The 22,326-nt window shown below is 39.6% G+C and overlaps 1 protein-coding gene across 7 annotated transcripts in view; it reads right to left on the bottom strand.

Moving 5' to 3' along the window:
- Positions 1 to 22,326, bottom strand: part of SLC35A5 (solute carrier family 35 member A5) — a 40,984-nt gene that overhangs the window by 16,804 nt on the left and 1,854 nt on the right. For 5 of the 7 annotated variants that reach the window (XR_011387870.1, XR_011387871.1, XM_051819048.2 and 2 more), the window contains exons 2-5: positions 21,974 to 22,164; positions 17,238 to 17,336; positions 14,708 to 14,841; positions 10,601 to 10,668 (exon numbers count right to left, since the gene is read on the bottom strand). Coding sequence is in view for 5 of the 7 variants with exons in the window: in XM_051819048.2 (XP_051675008.1) it covers positions 10,601 to 10,668; positions 14,708 to 14,841; positions 17,238 to 17,336; positions 21,974 to 22,103 (431 nt within the window). In the remaining 2 variants the exon portion in view is untranslated. The remainder of the gene's footprint in view (positions 1 to 10,600; positions 10,669 to 14,707; positions 14,842 to 17,237; positions 17,337 to 21,973; positions 22,165 to 22,326) is intronic. The other 2 variants (XM_070072108.1, XM_051819050.2) reach the window with 1 other exon arrangement.

Here is a 22,326-nt window from a genome sequence, read left to right as displayed (position 1 = left end):
GGTTAAGCCGCCACCTGCAGTGCCGGCATCCCATATGGGCACTGGATCAAGACCCGGAAGATCAACTTCCAATCCAGCTCTCTGCTCTGGCCTGGGAAAACAACAGAAAATGGCCCAGTCCTTGGGCCCCTGCACCTGCATGGAAGACCCAGAACAAGCTCCTGGCTCCTAGCTTCGGATTGGCGCAGCTCCAGCCATTGTGGCCAACTGAGGAGTGAACCAGTGGATAGAAGACCTCTCTCTCTCTGCCTCTCCTTCTCTCTCTAACTCTGACTTTCAAATAAGTAAATAAATCTTTTTTTTTTTAAAGAAAGTAAATAGATTGGAAACAGAATAATACAGGGATGAAACACCAGCATCTAACTTATAAACATCATTATATAATCAATTATTGTAAATGACTGAAAGACATATGAGGCAATGACATAACCTCCAGTATTTAGTTCTCAGTTCTGACAGCTGTCGGCTATCCACTAATATTGACACTGAGAATAAATAACCTAAGAAAACAAATCCTTAAAGAAGCTAAACAGTACCTACTGCAAACAATTACACATTCAAGGTAATGTTCTAGAGAAGGTAAAAAATATTAAGACTTAAGCTAAAGATAGATTTCCAAATAAGGTTTAACAAATTACTCTATAAATTTCGCTGAGGATTTGTAATCTTACAAACAATGGCTGCTTTCTCCTGGAAGAATTTCTTCTTCAGTTTAATTGATGTAACACAGCTTAATCTCTGATAGCTCCACAGTCCAGGGAAACACAGTGACTGATGCTCAGACCTGGACGCTTATGGCTAGTAGAATTGTTTTCTCACAGAGTTTCTGTTCCGAAACATAATTTTTTTTGAGGTCTTCTTTTTTTTTAAAGATTTATTTCTTTATTTGAAAGTCAGAGCTGCCCAGAAAGAGGAGAGGCAGAGAGAGAGAGAGAGAGAGAGAGAGAGAGAGAGAGAAGTCTTCCATCTGGTGGTCACTCTCCAATTGGCTGCAACAGCCAGAGATGCGCTGATTCGAAGCCAGGAGCTAGGAGCTTCTTCCTGGTCTCCCTCGTGAGTTCAGGGGCCCAAGGACTTGGACCATCTTGTACTGCTTTCCCAGGCCATAGCAGAGAGCTGGATCGGAAGTGGAGCAGCTGGGACTTGAACTGGTGCCCATATGGGAAGTCGGCACCGCAGGCGGCAGCTTTGCACGCTATGCTGCAGCACCGGCCCCCCTAAACATAATTTTTGACAGGTGAATGCACTATTGTCAATATATGTATATTTTATCAAATAAATGATAGATTATAAGAAAATGATTGCTTTTATTATGAAAATAAAATTGAAGGCTTCCCAAAGAGTAGCTAAAGGCAAATCACTCAAATTAAAGAACTGCTTTTGAATTACATATAGGTGGGCTAGTTGTAAAAGATTTGGGAATGAATAAAAATCTATTTTTAAAATATTCTCAAACACTTGATGCACTTTAGGGTAACTGCAACCGGAAATGATGTATAGTGAGTGTAGCTTCAGACGAGAAGTCCAAACACACACACACACACAAAATGGAAAGGACTTAATTCAGCATCAAAATTGCTTAGATTCTTGTATATACATATACTGTGTGTGGGAAGGATAGTTCCCACTTACCCATGGGTTTATTTTCCAGTTTTAATAACCTACTACTCAAAATCACTAAGTGGAAAACTTCAGAAATAAACAACTCACAAATTTTAAACTGTGTCACTTTGATTAGCATGATGGAACCTATTTTAGTCCCACCCAGAACGTGAGACATGCCTTTACCCAGTGTATTCACACTGCGTTTATGCCACCTGCCTGTCAGCCACTTAGCAGCTATCAGATCAACTGCTGCAGCATCTCATTCTGAGCTTGTGTTCAAGTGACCCTACTTTACCTAACAGCCATATCAAGAGCAGATGCAGATATGTCAGAGAGAGCCAGAAAGTGCTTCAAGTGAAAATGTGAAAGTTCTTAATAAAAGAAAATACTGTGTGCTGAGCTTGCTAAGAACTACAGTAAGAATGTATATTCTGTCTAAGAAATTGTGAAAGAGGAAAGAGAAATTCATGTTAGTTTTGCTATAGCACCTCAAACTCCAAGTTACAGCCATAATGCATGCCAGTGCTTGGTTAAGGTGGAAAGAAAGGCAGAGAAAGAGAGAGACAGAGACAAATCTTTCATCTATTGGTTCACTCCCTAGGTGGCCGCAATGGTTAGGGCTGAGCCAAGCTGAAGACAGGAGCCAGGAACTTCATTCAGGTCTCCCATGAGGATGGCAGGGACCCAAGTACGTGGGCCATCTTCCGCTGCTTTTCCCAGACCGTTAGCAGGGAGCTGAATTGGAAGTGGAGCAGCTGGGACTTGAAATGTTGCCCATATGTGATACCAGCACTGCACACGTGGCTTTATCTGCTACACCACAACACCTGTGCGACCCCCTTCCCTTCCCCAATATAGTGTACACAGCATTTTGTATTGTCTGGAATTTCAGGCATTTACCAAGGGGTCTTAGAAGACATCTCCTGCAGATAAGGGGGTTGGGGGTAGGAGTTACTGTGTATGTAAATGTGTATGTGTGTGTGTGTTGTATTGTATGGAATTTCAGGCATTTACCAAGGGGTCTTAGAAGACATCTCCTGCAGATAAAGGGGTTAGGGGTAGAAGTTACTGTGTATGTGTATGTGTGTGTGTGTGTGTGTGTGTGTGTGTGTGTGTAGTCAGCCTTCCATATCTTCTGAGTTCTATCAACTGTGAATTCAAAATATAAAAGTACTTCAAAATGTTCATGGATGGGGCTGGTGCTGTGGCACAGCAGGTAAAGCTGCCGCCAGAGGTGCCAGCATCCCACACAGGTACTGGTTTAAGTCCCAACTGGTCTACTTCCAATTCAGCTCCCTGCTATTGTACCCGGCAAAGTAGCAGAAGATAGCTCAAGTACTTGGGCCCTAGCACATATCTGGAAGACCCCAAAGATGTTCCTGGTTTCAAATCAGACCAGCTCTGGCAGTTGTAGCCATTTGGGAAGTGAATCAGTGGATGGGAGATACCTCTCTCTTCCTATAACTCTGGCTTTCAAATAAATAAATCTTAAAAAAATGTTCATGGATAAACTGCATTAAAATTTTATTTTGGTGCAGAAAGTTTTTGAATAGTTTTTTCTTAGTAAGCATTTTTCATAAACCTTTTGAAGGATTTTTTCTTTTAAGATTTATTTATTTATTTATTTGAAAGGCAGAGAGAGAAAGGTCTTCCATCTGCTGGTTCATTCCCCAAATGGCTGCAACAGCTAGGGCTGGGCCGATCTGAAGCCAGGAGATTCTTCTAAGTCTCCCACAAGGATGCAGAGGCCTAAGGGGGGGCCGTCTTCCACTGCTTTCCAAGGCCATAGCAGAGAGCTGGATCGGAAGTAGAGCAGCTAGGACTTGAACCAGCGCCCATATGGGATGCAGACACAGCCTTACCCCCTTTAATACAGCACTGGCCCCGAAGGACTTTCTTATGCATGGATTTCAAAATTTTTTTGAATCAAAATAAACTTTTCACTTTTTCAAAAACTGTTTAAGTACTCTCATATTAAAAAAGTAAAAACTTACACATGTACTAAACATGTACAGACTTTTTCCCTTGTCATTATTCACAGTACAATGCAGTAAAACAGCTACTTTGAAATCATTTGCACTGTACTGGCTATTATAAGAAATCTAGAGGGGAGGGGCTGGCACTGTGGCATTAGCAGGTGAATCTGCCACCGACAGAGGCAGCATCCCATGTGGCCACTGGTTTGAGACTGGCTGCTCCACTTCCAACCCACTCTCTGCTATGGCCTGGGAAAGCAGTAGATGGCTCAAGTCCTTGGGCCCCTGCACCCATATGGGAGACCTGGAAGAAGTGCCTGGCTCCTAGCTTTGGATAGGCCAAGCTCCAGCTGTTGCAGCCACTAAGAAGTGAACCAGCAGATGGAAAGCCTTTCTCTCTGTCTCTGCCCCTCTGTAATTCTGCCTTTCAAATAAATAAATAAATACTTTTAAAAAATCCAGAGGGGATTTCAAGTATATCAGAGATATGCACAGGTTATATGCAAATGAAGTGATATTTTCTATAATGGACTTGAGTAGTTACAGTTTTTGTTATCTATGAGGTATCTTGCAGCCAATGCTAGGTGGATTCCAAGGGACAACTGTGTACAAGTACAATGATTTTCCACTATGGGTTTTCCCAGTAACTGAACAATCCAGTTCAAATGTTATCAGATATTAGCATTTCTAGAATATTTCAATTGTATTTGATGGTAGTAAACCAAAGCAGAGCCTGAAAACAATTAACTGGACCCACAGAATTGTTGTCAGAAGAACTTGTACGTATACATTTCTTAGTCACACAGAGAAAATGACCAAGGGCAGATTGATGAAAAATCATGATTTATAGGGGTTGGCACTGTGGCGTGGCAGGTAAAGCCACCACCTGTGATGCAGGCATCTCACATGGGTACCAATCCATGCCCCAGCTGCTCCATTTCTGATTCAGCTCCTTGCTAATGGCCTCGAAAAGCAGCGGAAGACGGCTCAAACACTTGGGCTTCTGCCACCCACGTGAGAGACTCAGATGGAGTTCCTGGCTCTGGCTTCAACCTGGCCCAACCTTGGCCATTGTGGCCATCTGGGGAGAGAACCAGTGGATGTAAGACCTGTCTCTCTGTCTCTCCCTCTCTCTCTAACTCTTCCAAATATTTTTTTTTTTAAAGGAGAGAGATTTATTGGGGCCAGTGACATGGCACAGAGGGGTAAGCCACTGCTTCTGATGCCAGCAGCCAATACTGGGATGCCAGTTTGAGTCCTGGCTGCTCTGCTTCCCATGCAGCTTCCTGCTAACGCACTCTGGAAAGGCAGCAGAATATGGCCCAAATGCTTGGGCCTCTGCCGCCCAAATGGGAGACCGAGATGGGAGTTCTTGTCTCCTGGCTTCAGTCTGCCCTGGTCCCAGCTATTACGGACAACAGGAGAGTTAACCAGTGGACTGAAGATCTCTTTCTCACTCTCTCTTTCAAATAAATGAATGAATGAATGAATGAATAAATAAATCTTTAAAAAATTTCCAAGACAACCAATGCAAACATTTCAAAATGCTTTTAATCATTCCTTCTCATAGCTTTGCTATGATTAAATCATGAAACTTACACACACACACACACACACACACACACTCTGTATATGAAAAATAAGTGCTGGTTTTGTTCCCAAATCTCAATATTTAGATTGATGTTATTCCTCTAAAATAAAGCAAAAAACTTAATACAAAATTATACAAATTTGCTAAGGCTTAAGAGTAAACCAATGAGGCAACCTTTGAGGAATAATGCCTGCCACCAAGTTCCACTTTGAATCAGCAGATATACTTCTAAGAGTAAATCCATATACTTATCAGAATAGATAATAAAACACTTAGATGGTATATTTTTCCACCATTTTCAAATTCCTTCAAGTAATCCTTGTATTACTCATTAAATTTATATTTTCCACTCCTGTAGTCTTTTATTTTATTATTTGATGGCGCTTCTAGAATTAAATATAGTGCAGTTCTAATATTCTAAATGAAAAATGAGTTAATTATGTTAAAGGAACTAATAGCTTTGATAGAACTCTTAGGCTGCTGCTCCTAGGTTAACATTTCATTTCATATCTGCGATGGCGCAGAAGGTTAATCTTCCACCTGTGGCACCGGCATTCCATATGGGCACCAGTTCTAGTCCCAGCTGCTCCGCTTCTGATCCAGCTCTCTGCTGTGGCCTGGGAAAGCAGTAGAAGATGGCCCAAGTCCTTGGGCCCCTGCACTAATGCGGCACACCTGGAAGAAGTTCCTGGCTCCTAGCTCTGGCCATTGTGGCCATCTGGGAAGTGAACCAGCGGACAGAAGACCTTTCCCTGTCTCTCCCTCTCACTGTCTGTAACTCTACCTCTCAAGTAAGTAAATAAAATCCTTTAAAAAAAATTTCATTGCCAAGGGCAAAAATATCATCAAAAGATTTTTAGAGAGTATAAAATAGGGAAAAATAACATATTACAAACAATAAGAAGTTCAAAATAGAACAAAGTTGATTTTAAAATGTAATAATAGAGGAATATACATACAGTGGAGTATTATTCAGCTTTAAAAGGAAGGGAATACTGTTACATGCTGTAAACTTGAGCGCAATATGTTAAGTGAAATATCCAGTCACAGAAAGAAAAATGCTATATAAATCCACTAATATGAAGTACCTAAAGTAGAAAAATTCATTGAAATGAAAAGTACATGGGTGAGGTGAGGGAGTATTGTGGCATAATGGGTAAAGCCTCCGCCTGCAACACTGGCATCCCATACAGGCGCCAGCTTGAGTCTCAGCTGCTCTACTTCTGATCTGGCTCCCTGCTAATGCACCTGGGAAAGCAGCAGAAGATGGTGCAAGTGCTTGGGCCCTGACACACATGTAGGAGACCCGGAAGAAGCTCCTGGCTAAAGCTTGGCCCAGCCCTGGCTGTTGTAGCCATTTGGGGAGGGAGCCATAAGACGGAAGAGCTCTGTCTCTCCCTCTCTCTTTGTAACTCTGACTTTCAAATAAACAAATAAATCTTTAAAAAAAAAGCATATTATGGAAAAGTACATCACTAGTTAGGGAAGTATAGGGGAAGGGGTAGAGTTGGTTAATGGTTTCAGAATTTCAAATCGGCAAGATGAAAAATTTCAAGATCTGTTTTACAACAATGTGAACATATTAATACTACTGAGTTGTACACTGAAAAACTGGTTAAGATAGTCAATTTTATGTTCTGTGCTTTTTCATTTTTTTGACTACAAATATTAAAAAAAAAAAAAAGAGGTTAAAGAGGCCAGCATTGTGGCATAATGGGTTAAAGCCGCAGCCTGTAATGTGGACATCTTATAATGCACTGGCTGGAGTCCCAGTTGCTCCACTTCAATCCAGCTGTTAATGTACCTAGGAACAACAGTGGGATGTGGGAAATGGCCCAAGTGCTTGGGTGCCTGCAACCATGTGGGAGATCTGGATTAAGTTCCTGGTTCCTGGCTTGGGCCAGGCCCAGCCACAGATGTTGCAGCCAATGGGGAAGTGAGCCAGCAGATGGAAGATCTCTCTCTCTCTGTGTATTTCCCTCTCTCTCTTTAACTCTGCCTTTAATATAAATCAAATAAATCTTTTAAAAAAGTTAAAAACATAACAGATATCCTTGAAAAACATTCTCATAGAAGACAGTATTAGGTTTACTAGCATATTATTTTAGCTCTATTATTTAGAGGAACTTCAGTGTTGATTTTTTCAATCAGTCAAGTTAAGACTAATTCAAGGAGGCCGGCGCCATGGCTCACTAGGCTAATCCTCCGCCTGTGGCGCCGGCACCCCGGGTTCTGGTCCTCTGGGGCTAGAACTGGTTCTGTCAGGGGCGCCGGTTCTGTCCCGGTTGCTCCTCTTCCAGTCCAGCTCTCTGCTGTGGCCTGGGAAGGCAGTGGAGGTTGGCCCAAGTGCTTGGGCCCTGCACCCGCATAGGAGACCAGGAGGAAGCACCTGGCTCCTGGCTTCGGATTGGTGCAGTGCGCCGGTCGTAGCGGCCATTTGGGGGGTGAACCAACGGAAAGAAGACCTTTCTCTCTGTCTCTCCCTGTCTAACTCTGCCTGTCCAAAAAAAAAAAAAAAAAAAAAAAAAAAAAAAAAAAAAAGACTAATTCAAGGAGCTAAGTTTACAGTGTGGAAATAATAGAAGTGGATTCATTTATTGTCTTTTAAATGTAAGTATTTAAATCATTATTACTGACCTGAAAATAAGAGGAAAAGTATGCAAAAAATGTTACTGAATTTTAGTTCATCCCAACGTTAACTATAAAAATTAGCAAAATAGGGGCTGGGTGTTGTGATGTAGCAGGTTAAGCCCCTGCCTGTGATGCTGGCATCCTATATGGGTACAAGTTCAAGTACCGGCTGTTCCACTTCCAATCTAGCTCCCTGCTAATGTGCCTGGGACAGTGGCTGTAGATGGCCCAACTCCCTGGGCTCCTGCACCTATGTGGGAGACCAGAATGAAGTGCCTGGCTCCTGGCTTCAGCTTGGCCCAGCCCCAGCCATTGCAGCTATTTGGGGAGTGAACCAACAGTTGGAAGACCTCTCTCTCTGTCTCTCCCTTTTTCTCTCTGTAACTTTGCCTTCCAAATAAAAGAAATACATTGTTTAGATTAGCACAATGTAATATAATTAGTAATATTAAAAGAAACATTTTCATTTTACTTTATGAACAGATTTGGATTTGGCAATACTAAGAATTAACTTTCTCAATACAAATAGTTAAATGCTTAGAAATTTCACAGGGAATATTCACTATGGGTTAGAGCTAAAATTACTAGCCAACTTTAAGACAGGCAACACTCATATATACTTTCTATTTTCTTTGATAAAATCAGTTTTAAATGTATATAATTCTGATATAATACCTGGATTTCACAGAAATCTTTTTCACTTTCTGCTATGATGAGAGATTCTTAAATATTTGTAGTGTCCACTAAAAGCTTGGCTAATGATGGCCCAACTGCCTTAGATATCAAGTGAGAAAAAAAAAGAGATAAACACACACAAAAATCCCCTTTCACTTGGCAAAAAAAAAAAACAAAAAACAAAAAACAAAACAAAACAAAAAAAAAAACGGGACAGGCATTTGCTGCAGCAGTTAAGTCACTTCTTGGATGCTTGCATCCTCTATCAGAGTGCCTAGTTCAAGTCCCAGATACTCCACTTTTGATCCACCTCCTGGCTCACGCATACACTGGGAGGCAGCAGAAGATGGCTCAAATACTTGGGTCCCTGTGACTCACATGGTAGGGCTCCTGACCTCAGCCTGGTGCATCCCTGTCTGGTGCAAGCATTTGGGGAGTGAACCAGCAAATGGAAGATTTCTGTTTCTGTCTTTTCTACCTTTCAAATAAAATTAAAATAAATAAAAATTTTTAAAAACTTCATGTATTTGAAAACTTTGTTTCCTTACTAGTGAAATTTTTATGTGTTGGAACCAATTTTTTCCTCCATAAAAGTATATCTCTAATTTTATTATAGCTATCAATATAAAAATATTATTGCTTATATACATTTCTCAAAAGTCAATTTTTTATTCTACAAAGTGATTTTCATATGTTGGCTTCAAAGAACACTAAATGTCTTGGAATAGCATCCTTTAAATTGATTAGTTACAATTATTCCCTCAATTCACAAATAAAATGAAGAACATGATGCATAAAGCAAATTTCAGTCTAATATTTAAAGTGTGCTAAATGTACTAGTTATCCTTTTCTATGCCTTACATTAACTGTTAAATTGAATGTTTCCTCAGGGTAAAAAAAAGTCTTAGGAATTTTAACATAATTTAGATAATAAAGGCATCATGAATTCAATAAATATTTAGAACATTTATTTATGAAGCATTCATCCTTTTGTACATATACATTACGGAAAAATGCATATCATGTAGCACATTGAGAAATAAGAAATTAACTAGAACAAGAATGTCAAACTTAAAGAGAACTACTACAACACATGTAAAAATAAATAAATTTTTATCAGAATTATTATTGAGTAACAAATTACACTGGTGTTAAGCACCCAGATCTAGTAGCATCCCCTTGCCTTAGCATACTCTGGTCTTGGCTTTGCAGCAGGACTACTTGCTGAAAATTATTGATACTACTTAATAGTTATCCAGGAGATAGTAAAGCCTGCTGACAGCCCGTTCAAAAATCTGAAATCTTAGAATTCTCCTTCAACTGTAATTTTTTAAAAGAATGAATATATACATATTTTTTATTCATTTTATTTGTAAGGCAGAGAGATGGATACACAGAGATCTACCACCCACTGGTTTATTCCCCCAAATACCTACAGCAGGCAGGGCTGGGCCAGGCCAAAGCCAGGGGTCCAAAACTCCTCCCATATGAGTAGCAGGGATGTAAGTACTTGGGCCATTATCTGCTGCCTCCCAGAACATACTTTAGCAGGAAGGTGCATTGAAAGTGGAATAGCCAGGATGCAAACTAAGAACTCCAATATGGGATACCAGTGTCCCTGGTATTAACTTAATTCTTATGTTAATACCTGCTCCTTAATTGTAATTTTGACTAGATTCCTTGTGTAAATCATTTGCCAGTTACAACTTAAGTTATGTGGCCTAAGTGGCTAATAAAGAATTTGCCCCTCTTTATCATCTCCAATTATAAACATATTAACAGTCTTAGAAATCCCTTCCAGTTCCCTATAGTATACAAAAGTTCTGCATAAACAAATACTGAATTCTTTGTTGAAAATTTGCACTAAAAATTGAAATACCAATTATAAACCTTATTTTTGAGGTGCTTGAGACATTTCATAAATCTGACAGCAGAAGGTTTGGCCAGGCTAGCACTGGAGCTGCCTTCCACATGTGTTCAACAAAGTGCTCACTACACAAAGCCAATTAGGAGCAAAACCCTGGCCTTGAGAGTCCGAGGGCTCAGTGCTCTGAGTCTCTCATCTGAAACCGGGCTGTGCCACTTCACAGTACGATATGTGCTTTCACAGCAAATTACTTACTTCAGCACTATCCTGAATAGAAGAGCTGTTGTTATAATGCTAAAATTTGAGAAGATAACAGCCATGGCCTAGAAAGAAAGAAAAGATAGAGTTACAATCCAAAGAAAGTACTGACCTCAAAAATCTCCCAACGTGGTGGTTCACCTAACAAAAAAAGCTTTTTAGTCAAAAACCAGAGAGGTTATTAGGGCAGCTATTTCACTTGAGGCTTAAATTTCATTTTTATTGCTTGTTAAATTTATGCAGACATGATCCAATTATTGTCCAGGCTTTGAAAATACATGTTTAAATTCAAGCAATACTTGTGTAAATAATCCTTATGTGCAGATCTAGAAATATTTTACAAATTCCAAAGGTTTAGGTAAAGAGATAACATTTACTATGCTTATGAAGCACACTTTTTAAAGCTCTCAAAGTGCTTTATAGCCTTTTAATACTGTTTCTGTGGGTGCATGGTAATGTTAGACCCATTTACACAGTAAAAAATTGAGACACAGAATTAAGCATCTTTACTATTCTAGGAGCTGAACCAATTTTCCTGGACAACCTGACATTAGTTAGTACCAAAATCACACTTGACAGTTCTTTGGATTGCTGAGGTTGCTCTGAATGCTAAGTCTTTATTTTGGTATGCAAAAACCTTTGAAATCCATGAGCATAAAGGCTCTTCAAAAAGCTCATGGAAAACACAAATTATGAAAAAACTATGCATAGGTTTCAAATGTTTTGTACCAAAATAAATTCACCACTTAATTCCATTTTTTAAAATTTGTTAAAGTACCATAGCATAACCACTGACCAGCAAACATGGCCAATATATAGCTAAATTAAAGAAATTAGGTTAAATACAAGACAAACTAACAATTCCAAGAATATAACACCTTTGATTTTCTAATGAATTTTTATTGGACAATTGTCAATGTACTTCTCTGTAGACAAATGCCAGTGAATCCCATTAGAAGAGTAAAAGGAGATGAGGAAAGAGGCTGTCACAGTGGGAAGCAGTGGCCCCGAATAGTAACATCAGGGCAGTACAAATGTACCCAACCAAGCAGCCTGGCCAGCATGACAAACTCTGAAAAGCCTCTCCATACAATAACATAGGATAAAACAGACATTGGTGCTCTCTGCCCCCAAACTTTCCATGTGACTCTATTTAATTTCTGAAACACACTGAGGCAAAGCATTTAACAGAGTAGCCACGTGATTTATTTTGTAATACCCATGGCTGTACACAATCAGGAAGGAAGAGCAAAGCAGTAAGTTGGAGGAAGAAGAAGGAAGTTGCGATTTGGCTGTGGTACTAGGGATGTAGGAAAGGGCTATGCAGAACTAATCTGTGAGATACAAATAAAATACAATCAACATTTCTTTAGTGAATGTGAATAATGGCTCAGTCCTGGCCTTTGTGGCCATCTTGGGAGTGAATCGCAGGTGGATGATTTCTCTGTCTCTCCCTGTCCCTTTGTAACTCTGATTTTCAAATAAGTGAATGAATCTTTTTTTAAAAAGAGAGAGAACTGATTAAGGTGAGTATGCTAAACAAGAGATTTTCAATGTGGACCAAACAACCTTACATAGGAAGAAGACACTTCCAAGACTTGAATAGCTAGAGAGAAGCCATACCTAGCTTCAAAGCTCCAAATGACAGGTGATGCTCTTGTTTAGGCTAATGCAGCTGGTGAGTTTAAGATAGTCAATGTTCACTTCCCATTTCAAATATTCAAGGGCCCTTAAGAACTATATCAAATCTACTCTGCCTGTACTCTACAAATGGAACAACAAAGCTTGGAACAACATGTCTCTTTACTGTAAAGTTTACTGAATATTTTAAGCCCACTATTAAGATCCACTGTTCAGAAAAAAAGATTTCTTTCACTATATTACTGCTCATTGACAACACATTTCATCACTTGAAAGTTCTGATGGAGATGTACAAGGAAATCAATGCTGTTTTCAGGTTTATTAACACAACCTTCAAGGAATTATTCTGTAAAGCTATACTTGCCATAGATAATGATTCCTCTGGTGGATCTAAGCAAAGAGAACTGAAAACCTTCTGGAATGGACCCACCAATCTAGATACCACTAATAACATTTGTGATTCATGGGAAGACGTCAAAATACTAACACCAGTAAGAGTTTAGAGGTAGTTGATTCAAGCCCCCGGATGACTTTGAGGGGTTCAGGACTTCAGAGGAAGAAATAACCACAGATGTAGAGGGAATAGCAAGAGATTAGAATTATAAGATCCTGAGGACATGACTAAACTGCTGCCATCTCATGATGAAACTTGAACAGATATGTAGTTGTTTCTTGTGGATGAGCAAAGAAAGTGGTTTCCTGAGATAGAATTTACTCCTGGTGAAGAAGCTGTGAACATTGTCAAAGTGATAAGAAAGGATTTACAACATCACATAAACTTGGTTGATACAGCAATACAGTTGAAATAATTAGCTCTAATTTGAAAAGAACTTTTACAACTAAAATGTTGTCTATTTAATATCACATGTTACAGAGAAATCTTTCATGAAAGGAAAAGTCAATGGATGCAGCAAATTTCATTGTTGTCTTATTTTAAGGAATTGCCAGTCACCCCAGTCTTAGCAATCACTACCCTGCTCAGTCAGTAGCTATCAACGCTGAAGCAAGACCCTTCAGTAGTCAAAACAGAACTTGCTGAAGGCCCAAATGATTACCAGCATTCTTTTTTAGTATTTACATATATGTAATTCTAAATATATAAAAGATTGATTATTTATGTATTTGAAAGGCAGAGCTACAGAGAGATATAAGAAAAGCAGAGATATTCTATCCACTCACTGGTTCACTTCCCAGATGGCCACAGAAGGGCTATGCTGAGATGAAACCAGGAGCCTGAAGCTTCTTCTGGGTCTCCCACTTGGGTGCAGGGGCCCAAGCACTTGGGTCACCTTCCACTGCTTTCCTAGGTGCATTAGCAGAGAGGTGAATTGGAAGTGGAGCAGCCAGGACTTAAACTGGCACCCATGTGAGATGCCGGCATCACAGGTGGCAGCATCACTGGCTATGTCACAACACTGGCCCTGGCAATAATCTATTTTTAAATTAAGGTGCATACCTTGTTTGTTCTTTAAGATATAATGCTATCACACATCTAATAGACCATAATATAGTGTAAATACATTTTTAAATGCACTGGGAAAGTCAAAAGTTTGTCTGACTTGCTTTATTGTGATATGCCCTTCATCAGGATAGTGTGGAACAGGATCTGTAATATTTCCAAGGTACACCCAGGCTTCATGTAGAGCACTGGTGCCAAAAATCCTAGCTATGCTTGATCTTACTTTTAAAGAAACTTAAAACTGATTTTAAATCATAAAATCTTCATTTCATAAAATTGAATAAAAATCGTCATTTTATAAAATTCAATAAAATACAGGAAATAAAAGTCTTCATTTTATAAAATTCTGGGAGAATACACATGTAACTCAAACTAAGAAGTAGATAAAAGCAGAAGACTAAATTCCAATTCTGATTACTAATGGCTTTCTAAAATGACACAGAAAATGCCAAGAAAGATAAAAAACATTACCAGCATTCTCAGGTGTAGATGGCATTTACAGTAGGAACGATACAATTCCTACTCTCAAAGAACTTACTGATTGAAATGATTGAAGTAACAGAAAATCATACAAACACCATGCAAAGAAACTACATTAAAACAAGTGCAAGAGAGGTAGAGAGTATATAATTCTCTGAGTTAATCATCTGCATCTGCTTGGAGGTCCTGGATGGTGAGGGAGGTTGAGGGGCACAGGATGGCTCAGAAAATAAGTAGACTGATTAGGGCTACACAAAGAGGAGTGGCCTTAGATTTCCTGGGGGCAGAGAGCAACTGCCCTAAAGCACTCAGCATAACTTAAAACAGTTATCTCTAATAATGAGAGACCCTACTAGGCAGATTGGTAATTCAGTACTCATTATGTTTTAGGGAAAATTTCAGCAAAGCCAGAGGGGCCCATGAGAAACCAACAATATAAAGAAAAACAAGAAAAAAAAAAGCTTAGTTCTGGGACTTATTTGTCTATATCTTTTTATCAGATTTTCTTCGTCATAGTTACTTACAGGCTGTAGATAGGACAGAACATAGAAGACAATCAAGTTATCCAGGAAATAAAGAAAGGCAGGAATGGACCACTTCATGAAACCGCAGAATTCCTTCCAGGAAGCACATCTCCAATTTCTACTTTGATGATCTTCTAAAGAAAAAAAAATAACAATAAATAAATGATCTTGATGAGGATGCCCACGCTTTTTGAGAAAGTGCCTTCTATTTGATTGCTGATACAAATCTGTAAAAGTGGCTTTATAAACTTGCTGTGGTAAGTGACCACCAGGCCCCTGCACCCAAGTGGAGACCTGGAAGAAGCTTCAGGCTCCTGGTTTCGGCCTGGCACAGCCCTGGCCATTGTGGCCATGTGGGAAATCAAAGTAAACATAGGATTTTCTTAGTCTCTCTTTAACCCACTGCTATATATCATCACAGACAATTAGCAATATCCTTAGGAAAACAGATTATATTAATTTCTGTTAACTTGAGGTAGTGGAAGTGTCATTTAAGACAACTCTGGCTATGTTCATGTGGTTTCTCTTACTACCTGGAGAGCAAAATGCCAAGTGGGAGGTCAACAAGTTAAAATAAGAAAAAAAAAATCAAGACTATGTTCAGGGGTGGACATATAGCACAGTGATTAAGACTTATTGCTGAGAATTTCCCTCCAAAGGAGATAGGGAAAGGGAGACACTGAGTGGAAATTTATATATATATATATATATATATATATATATATATATATATATATACACACACACACACACACACACAACTAAAGAAAATTACTAATGCTAGTGTGAATTATTACTCCATATCCAGATTTTAAAAAAGTTAGGCATAAACTCTAATGGAGAGATGCAAAATGAAGACAGAAAACAAAGGCAGAGGGGTCAGTTCTGCAGCATTCCAAATGAGCGCCAGTTCGAGTTCCAGCTACTCCACTTCTGATTGAGCTCCCTGCTAACATACCTGGAGAAGCAGAAGACAGCCCAAGTGCTTGGGCCCCTGCCACCCACATGTAACCCGGATAGAGTTTCAGGCTCTTGGCTTCAGCCTGGCCCACCTCTGGCTTTTGCGCCCCTTTTTGGTTTACTGGGGCAGATGGATGATTTGTCTCTCTTTCTGTAACTCTGCCTTCCAAATAAATAAATCGTTTAAAAAAAAAAAAAAAGGCCGAAAGGCCGGCGCTGCAGCTCAATAGGCTAATCCTCCGCCTAGCGGCACCGGCACACCGGGTTCTAGTCCCGGTCGGGGCGCCGGATTCTGTCCCGGTTGCGCCTCTTCCAGGCCAGCTCTCTGCTGTGGCCAGGGAGTGCAGTGGAGGATGGCCCAAGTGCTTGGACCCTGCACCCCATGGGAGACCAGGAAAAGCACCTGGCTCCTGCTTTTGGATCAGCGCGGTGCGCCGCGGCGGCCATTGGAGGGTGAACCAATGGCAAAGGAAGACCTTTCTCTCTGTCTCTCTCTCTCACACTGTCCACTCTGCCTGTAAAAAAAAAAAAAAAAGGCAGTAAGTTTAAATCCCACAAATAATGCATGAGTTTCATACGATAAAATGTATTCCACTAACTAGAAGCTGCACCCGTTGAAACCTTACAGTATGAAAAGACATCCTCCTTTTTTTCTGCTTTTTTAAGAAAGGCAGAGTGACAGAGATTTTTCATCCACTAATTTATTCCTCAAATGACAGCAACAGCCAGGGCTGGGCGAGGCTGAAGCCAGGAACCAGGAGCTCCATCCAGGTGTGCCATGTAGATGGCAGGAACTCGAGCACTTGAATTGTCCTCTGCTGCTTCCCAGGCATATCAGCAGGGAGCTGGGTCAGAAGCAGAGCAGCTGGAACTTGAACCAGCACTCTGATATGGCATGCTGTGTCCCAAACAGTGGCTGAACTCACTATGCCACAACTCCAGCCTACCCAGGTAAGCATTTTAATGCTCTGAATTCTGTTTACATCAGTTGTGAAGACAGATCAAAGAGACAAAGAGAGCTGTGGCTCAAGAATTAGGGAACTAAGGTGGTGAATTAATGCACAGTAAGAGTTTATACATTTCCACAAAAAGCCAAATATTGTACATTTGAAGAAGGGGCTAGTACCCCTATTTATTGGTTCTCTTGCAGAACACAGTCTCCTTGACTTCAGTGTACTATATTGCATTCCCCACGTGAAAAGTTTGGAATTGCTTTGTAACATGATACCTATTAAGTCAGACAGCACAATGATTCAGAAAATCCTGATTTTGAATAAAAACTTCCTTGCTGTGTGAAACCATCATAGGAAATTCCCCTTAGGACTTAGCCCTTCTAAGTATTTTTTTTGGTGTCAGGATATTTCCTTTATATTTCTAACTGTGCCAGTTGTACCCTCTATTCAGCTCTGCACAACACTTTTCTGAGGCCGTTACTCCACCCATACGTTTGTATCTTAGCTTCATCTCTTGTAGAATCAAGGGACTAATGATATGAAATGCTCCTTCCAGTCTGAACGTATTTTGATTCTGTGATTTTTAGCAAGTATATAATACCATTTCAAGAACTCACCTTTCTTTATGAGACAGATTGAGACAAATATACAGAAAACTAACTTCACCAGTTCTGAACACACATTCACAGTAGTTGGAAGATAATCATACTTGTTCTCTGAAATAGAAAAAAATTATAACATGGTTATGTTAAATTTCTTCCAACTGGCATTGCACTTTTGGATTTCTGAATAATCAACTCATCTAATATATCAGCTATCCCTACCCTACTCAGCTTTTTATTATCCTTGAACTTGAGAAACATGTTCTCATGTTTTTATTCAAGTTGCGAATATGCTGAGGATGTGAGACAAAAAGGCAAAGAAAGCTCTCTGGCATGGCATTAGACACTGCCTTCTACACTGACCATCAATCAATGCTCAGCATCTAACAATTATAAATTTTCCTGCTGAATTATTACCCAGCTCATGGTTCTTCTTGTGATCTGCATGGTCCTTCTAAAAGCAAGGTATGCTCACTCTGCCTGTCACATTCTAACTTGGAGTTTTCTAATCTGTTTCGTGTCATAACATACCCAAAAAACACTAATATTTGGCATGCTGGGATAAATGGCAAACTGAAGTAAAAGAAGGAAGTTATCTGACCTCTAGTGTTGAGAAGAAATCCTCTGACATTTCCAAACACATTGATGACTTGGGAAGCTATGTACTAACTTACCATCAACAAAACTAAGTAGTGAGGTTTGGTTAATATGCCTTGTTCTTAACTATTACCTCTACTTACAAACAGCTTACTTTATAATTTTGCTAAGGTCAAACATAAATGGTATCAGGTGCTTTTGAGAAATGCATTTTTCTCCTATCTGAAAACATTTCCTTATTTCTTTTGCTCATATTTGCTCAAATCAAACTTGCCAAGTATAGGGAAAAGCCAGCTTGGTGTTCTGTCCAGAACACTCTTTCTTCCTTTTTGTGTTGTTTCCCTTGATCTTCTCAGTCTAAACAGCAAATTCTTTTTTCTTCACTGTTCCTGTAGCACAACCTATAAAGCTTTGTAATGGTCACTATTACACTGTGTAAGAATTAGTTTTGATGTTATATGTTAACCTTAGAATGTGAGCTCCTTAGGTGCAAGGCCCCATGTTAGTAACCTATACATATTTGGTTCTTAGTTTCCTGTACTTAATATATGTTTACCTCAATATAAATATATGCCCCTTGAACTTCCCCATCAGTTGAAAGGCTAATTAAGACATCTTCCTTTTCTGAACTCAAAACTAGACTTACATCACACTGTTACCCTCAACGATACTTGTCACAGTTTTCATCGGAACAATCAGAAGCCAACATGTGCATAAAAGGATGGGAGGCTTTGATGACAATTTTCAAACCCTTGTCATTACTACTGAACTCCTTTTGATTTCTGATTCTTTATTTCTTGTATTCCTCTTATATGTGATCCCAAACTATGGGACAGAAAGATGTGTGACCACAATCCACTCATTGCCTATCCACACTCACACATCTTATCTTCACTGCATTCATTTCTCCTGGCTTCAATATCAGAAAAATGGGCTACGGCCTTTCCATTCTGCCCTTTAAAACATTCCCTTCTCCTCAGGGATTAGCTCTCAGAAGTGTTTTCTTTGGCTTCGGTATATTTCCTTTGTATTTCTCTCTAACTGGCTTCCTGTTGTTAGCCTACAAACATCTTCAAAACTCGCTTAATCTAAAAAAAAATAAAAAGATAATTATCTCCTGTGGCTACCATACTTTCTCCTTCTCAACCTAGAACAGCATCAACATTCATTATCTCCACTTTATTCATCTTCCATTTAGATCTTCTCCCCTAGTAATCCAGTTTCTGATTCTACCTCTGTACTCAAACCAGCCAGTCTGAGATTACCAAACATCTTCTAATAAGAAATCTCAAGACATGCTTCAATCCTTATTTTATCATGACATTGCATTTCTGTTTCCAAACTCTTTCCTTTCCTAAGAGTCACATGCATTTAATTCTCTCATCTCTCCCATGTATGATCCAGAAAATACAGCAAATGAAGACATTGGTCCTGGCCTCATGGAAGGTACATAGCTAGAATGCTAATCTCTCTGAACTCTCATTGCCCAGCTTCCCCCTAATATTCCTCATCTCAGCCAAGAACATCACTGATTCACTCAGCACTCAAATCAGCAAACTTTAAGCTATCCGGTTATTTTATCTCCTTTAGTCCTCACACTCAGTACATTCTGCAAGTCCCAGCTTTTCTATGTTCTGAATATTTCTTCAGTCTATCTTCACTATTCGTACATCCAAAGCTTAAGTTAAGTCTTACCTGTTTGTAGTTAAATTTCCAATAACGCACCAAACTGGCTACCCTGTTTCTAGTCTTCTTTCTTACCACCCAGCTACCATAATAGTATCTCATTTTATCCTCTTATTTACAATTTCCCAAGTATTTCTTACTTTCCATATTGTAGAGACTAGCAAATAAAGTCTCAGTTCCTTATTACAGCAAATGAAGTCCCTAACAGTTGACCACTACTTCCCTCTCCAGTGAAGCACCCCATTCCTCTGTCTTCCAAGTCCTTCCACTTTCGTGATTCTGAACAGCATGTTCTCAGAATATATGCCACCTGTTCACGCTGGTGTTCCTTGCTACAGGCTGCTGCCTAATACCTCTAGAGACCTTATCTTCTTGTGGATCAACAATGATCACCCAATCAGGAAAGTGTTTCCTGAGCCTCCTGCATTCCCCATCATCACCTCTCAGACAGACTGTATTACTTATTCCTCTAGACTATCTCTGCTTTTTGGGAGATATTTCAATTATTGTATTTATCAAAATGTATTTGACCTTGTCTAAACAAGATAAGAATCGGAGAACTCAGAGGGCTTCCATAGCCTTGGAAACTCATGACCGGAGCATAGGGAGACTACTGATGCCATAGACAGGAGTGTCAATTGGTAAAGTCAACAACAGGAGTCACTGTGCACTTACTCCTCATGTAGGATCTCTGTCCTTAATGTGCTGTGCATTGAGATTTAATGCTATAACGAGTACTCAAACAATATATTTCACTTTGTGTTTTTATGGGGGTGCAAACTGTTGAAATCTTTACTTAATGCATGCTAAACTGATCCTCTGTAAAAAAAAAAAAAAAATTATCAACTCCCAACTTGACTCTCACTGGGATTAAACATGACAATAGGTCTGATCTGATTTCATCATCATTTAAAAAAAAATCATCTATTATTTTTCACTTTATGTTTCTGTGTGAGAGCAAACTGTTGAAATCCTTACTTAATGTATACTAAGCTGATCTTCTGTATATTAAGATAATCGAAAATGAATCTTGATATGAATGGAAGGGGAGAGGGAGTGGGAAAGGGGAGGGTAGTGGGTGGGAGGGACGGTATGTGGGGGAAGCCATTGTAATCCATAAATCGTACTTTGGAAATTTATATTCATTAAATAAAAGTTAAAAAAATGTATTTTTATGATGTTTACATGTATGGCTTTCCTAATAAATTATGTTCTTGAGGACAAGGTCTATGTCTTAATGCACTTTGAACTTTGTTATAATACTTAGCCTAGTGCACCACAGATACGTGTTAACTGAAGTTGAGACTCATATACACATTATGTGACTAAGAGGAGCATTAAGGGTTGCAATGTCATGATTTTATGTGTTGCCAATACCTAGTGAGACATATTCAGCTATAACTCTGTGGGAGTTTAATCCCACAAAACCCAACTAAACTAACCAAATTAAAGTGTTAATTGAATTAATTAAAGTTTTAGTATTAAATTACATTAAAATAACAGAAAATTTCTTCAGTGCATACTTGTAAGGAGCAGAAATTAAACGGCTTCACCATAATATTAACGAAAAATAAACAAGAGCTAAACTGACTGCAGGAGATCTGCATGGACTTGATAAGAACCACCCATGGCCTGCACACACCCTCTCGGTACCTTATCAGTTGTCTACTGATCATCAAAAGTGTATATAAACTGTAGACTAAAGAGGCCCAGTGAGACTCTCCGAACAGACTCTCCTGAGAGCGGCAGGGCGAGAGCTCCAGGTGGACCCCTGGCACTCAGACTTTCTGCAAGAGAGTCCTCCCAGCCAGCGACCTCGAAGCCCTTCTACTCATCCTTTGAGGCCTGCGTTCTTCGGCTTAGAGGCACCACCTGTGTGGATGCTGTGAGAATCCGCCCTCTGTGGCTAAGACACAGCGTGAAGAGCACCGGAGTTACTCTGGAAACCTTGGGTGGTCGGTTTGCCCAGCGTGTTGTGTGAATTAAAATGTGTGACTTCCCCATTGCATAATAAAATCCTTACTGGAACCAACACAGCCTCGGCTCACGACAATACTAAACAAGCCTTATAACCTATACTGTCCCATTGATACAATAATTATGATAGTAAATCACACATGCCAAGTTACCACATATTTCCTTCTGCCTGTTTCAAAACAAGCTGTAATTATGTATTTTGCTATAGGCCCAGAACCACCTGGTGACCAGAGCAAGTCAGAGGTTATGATTTCTTTTGCACTCAGGCTTTTGATTCTGTACTTGAATGACCCAAATTCAGGCAACAACCAACTTTAATTTTTTCTGCTGAGGATGAAACCTTAAAGAATCAAACTGAAGCATGCTTTAATCATTCACATGAATGGGAACACCAACATGTTGTTCCCATTTTATGCGCAACGAAACCAAAGACAGGCGAGACAACACATGCTTAGATGCAAGTGCCCCACACATACTCCAAGGCAACTTACCTTCATTGCTGGAGTATTTTACCAGTAAGACGCGTCCTGAGCTCAAAGCAATGAATATGGCACCGAGGATTAACGTATACATGGTTGAGAAGCCGCATAACCTCGGGTGGCTGCAGCACTTTCTTTCCATCCCACCGTTTTCTAATTGCCTTCAAGAAGAAGAATGCTTTCATGCGATCTTGTTGATACACCTGAAGATTAAGCATAATGCAAATACCACTGAAGGCGAAGAACAGAAAAGGAATTTCTGTAGACGTCTGGCTACGGCTATGTACTAGAACCAAGAAACCTGAAGTACAGGAGAAACTAGGAGGAACAGACAATGAAAAAGGCACCATCTGTTAGAGAAAGTA

This window comes from Oryctolagus cuniculus, chromosome 4 (genome assembly GCF_964237555.1).
Source record: "Oryctolagus cuniculus chromosome 4, mOryCun1.1, whole genome shotgun sequence".
Lineage (NCBI taxonomy): Eukaryota > Metazoa > Chordata > Mammalia > Lagomorpha > Leporidae > Oryctolagus > Oryctolagus cuniculus.
This window is presented reverse-complemented; position numbering and strand designations above follow the sequence as displayed.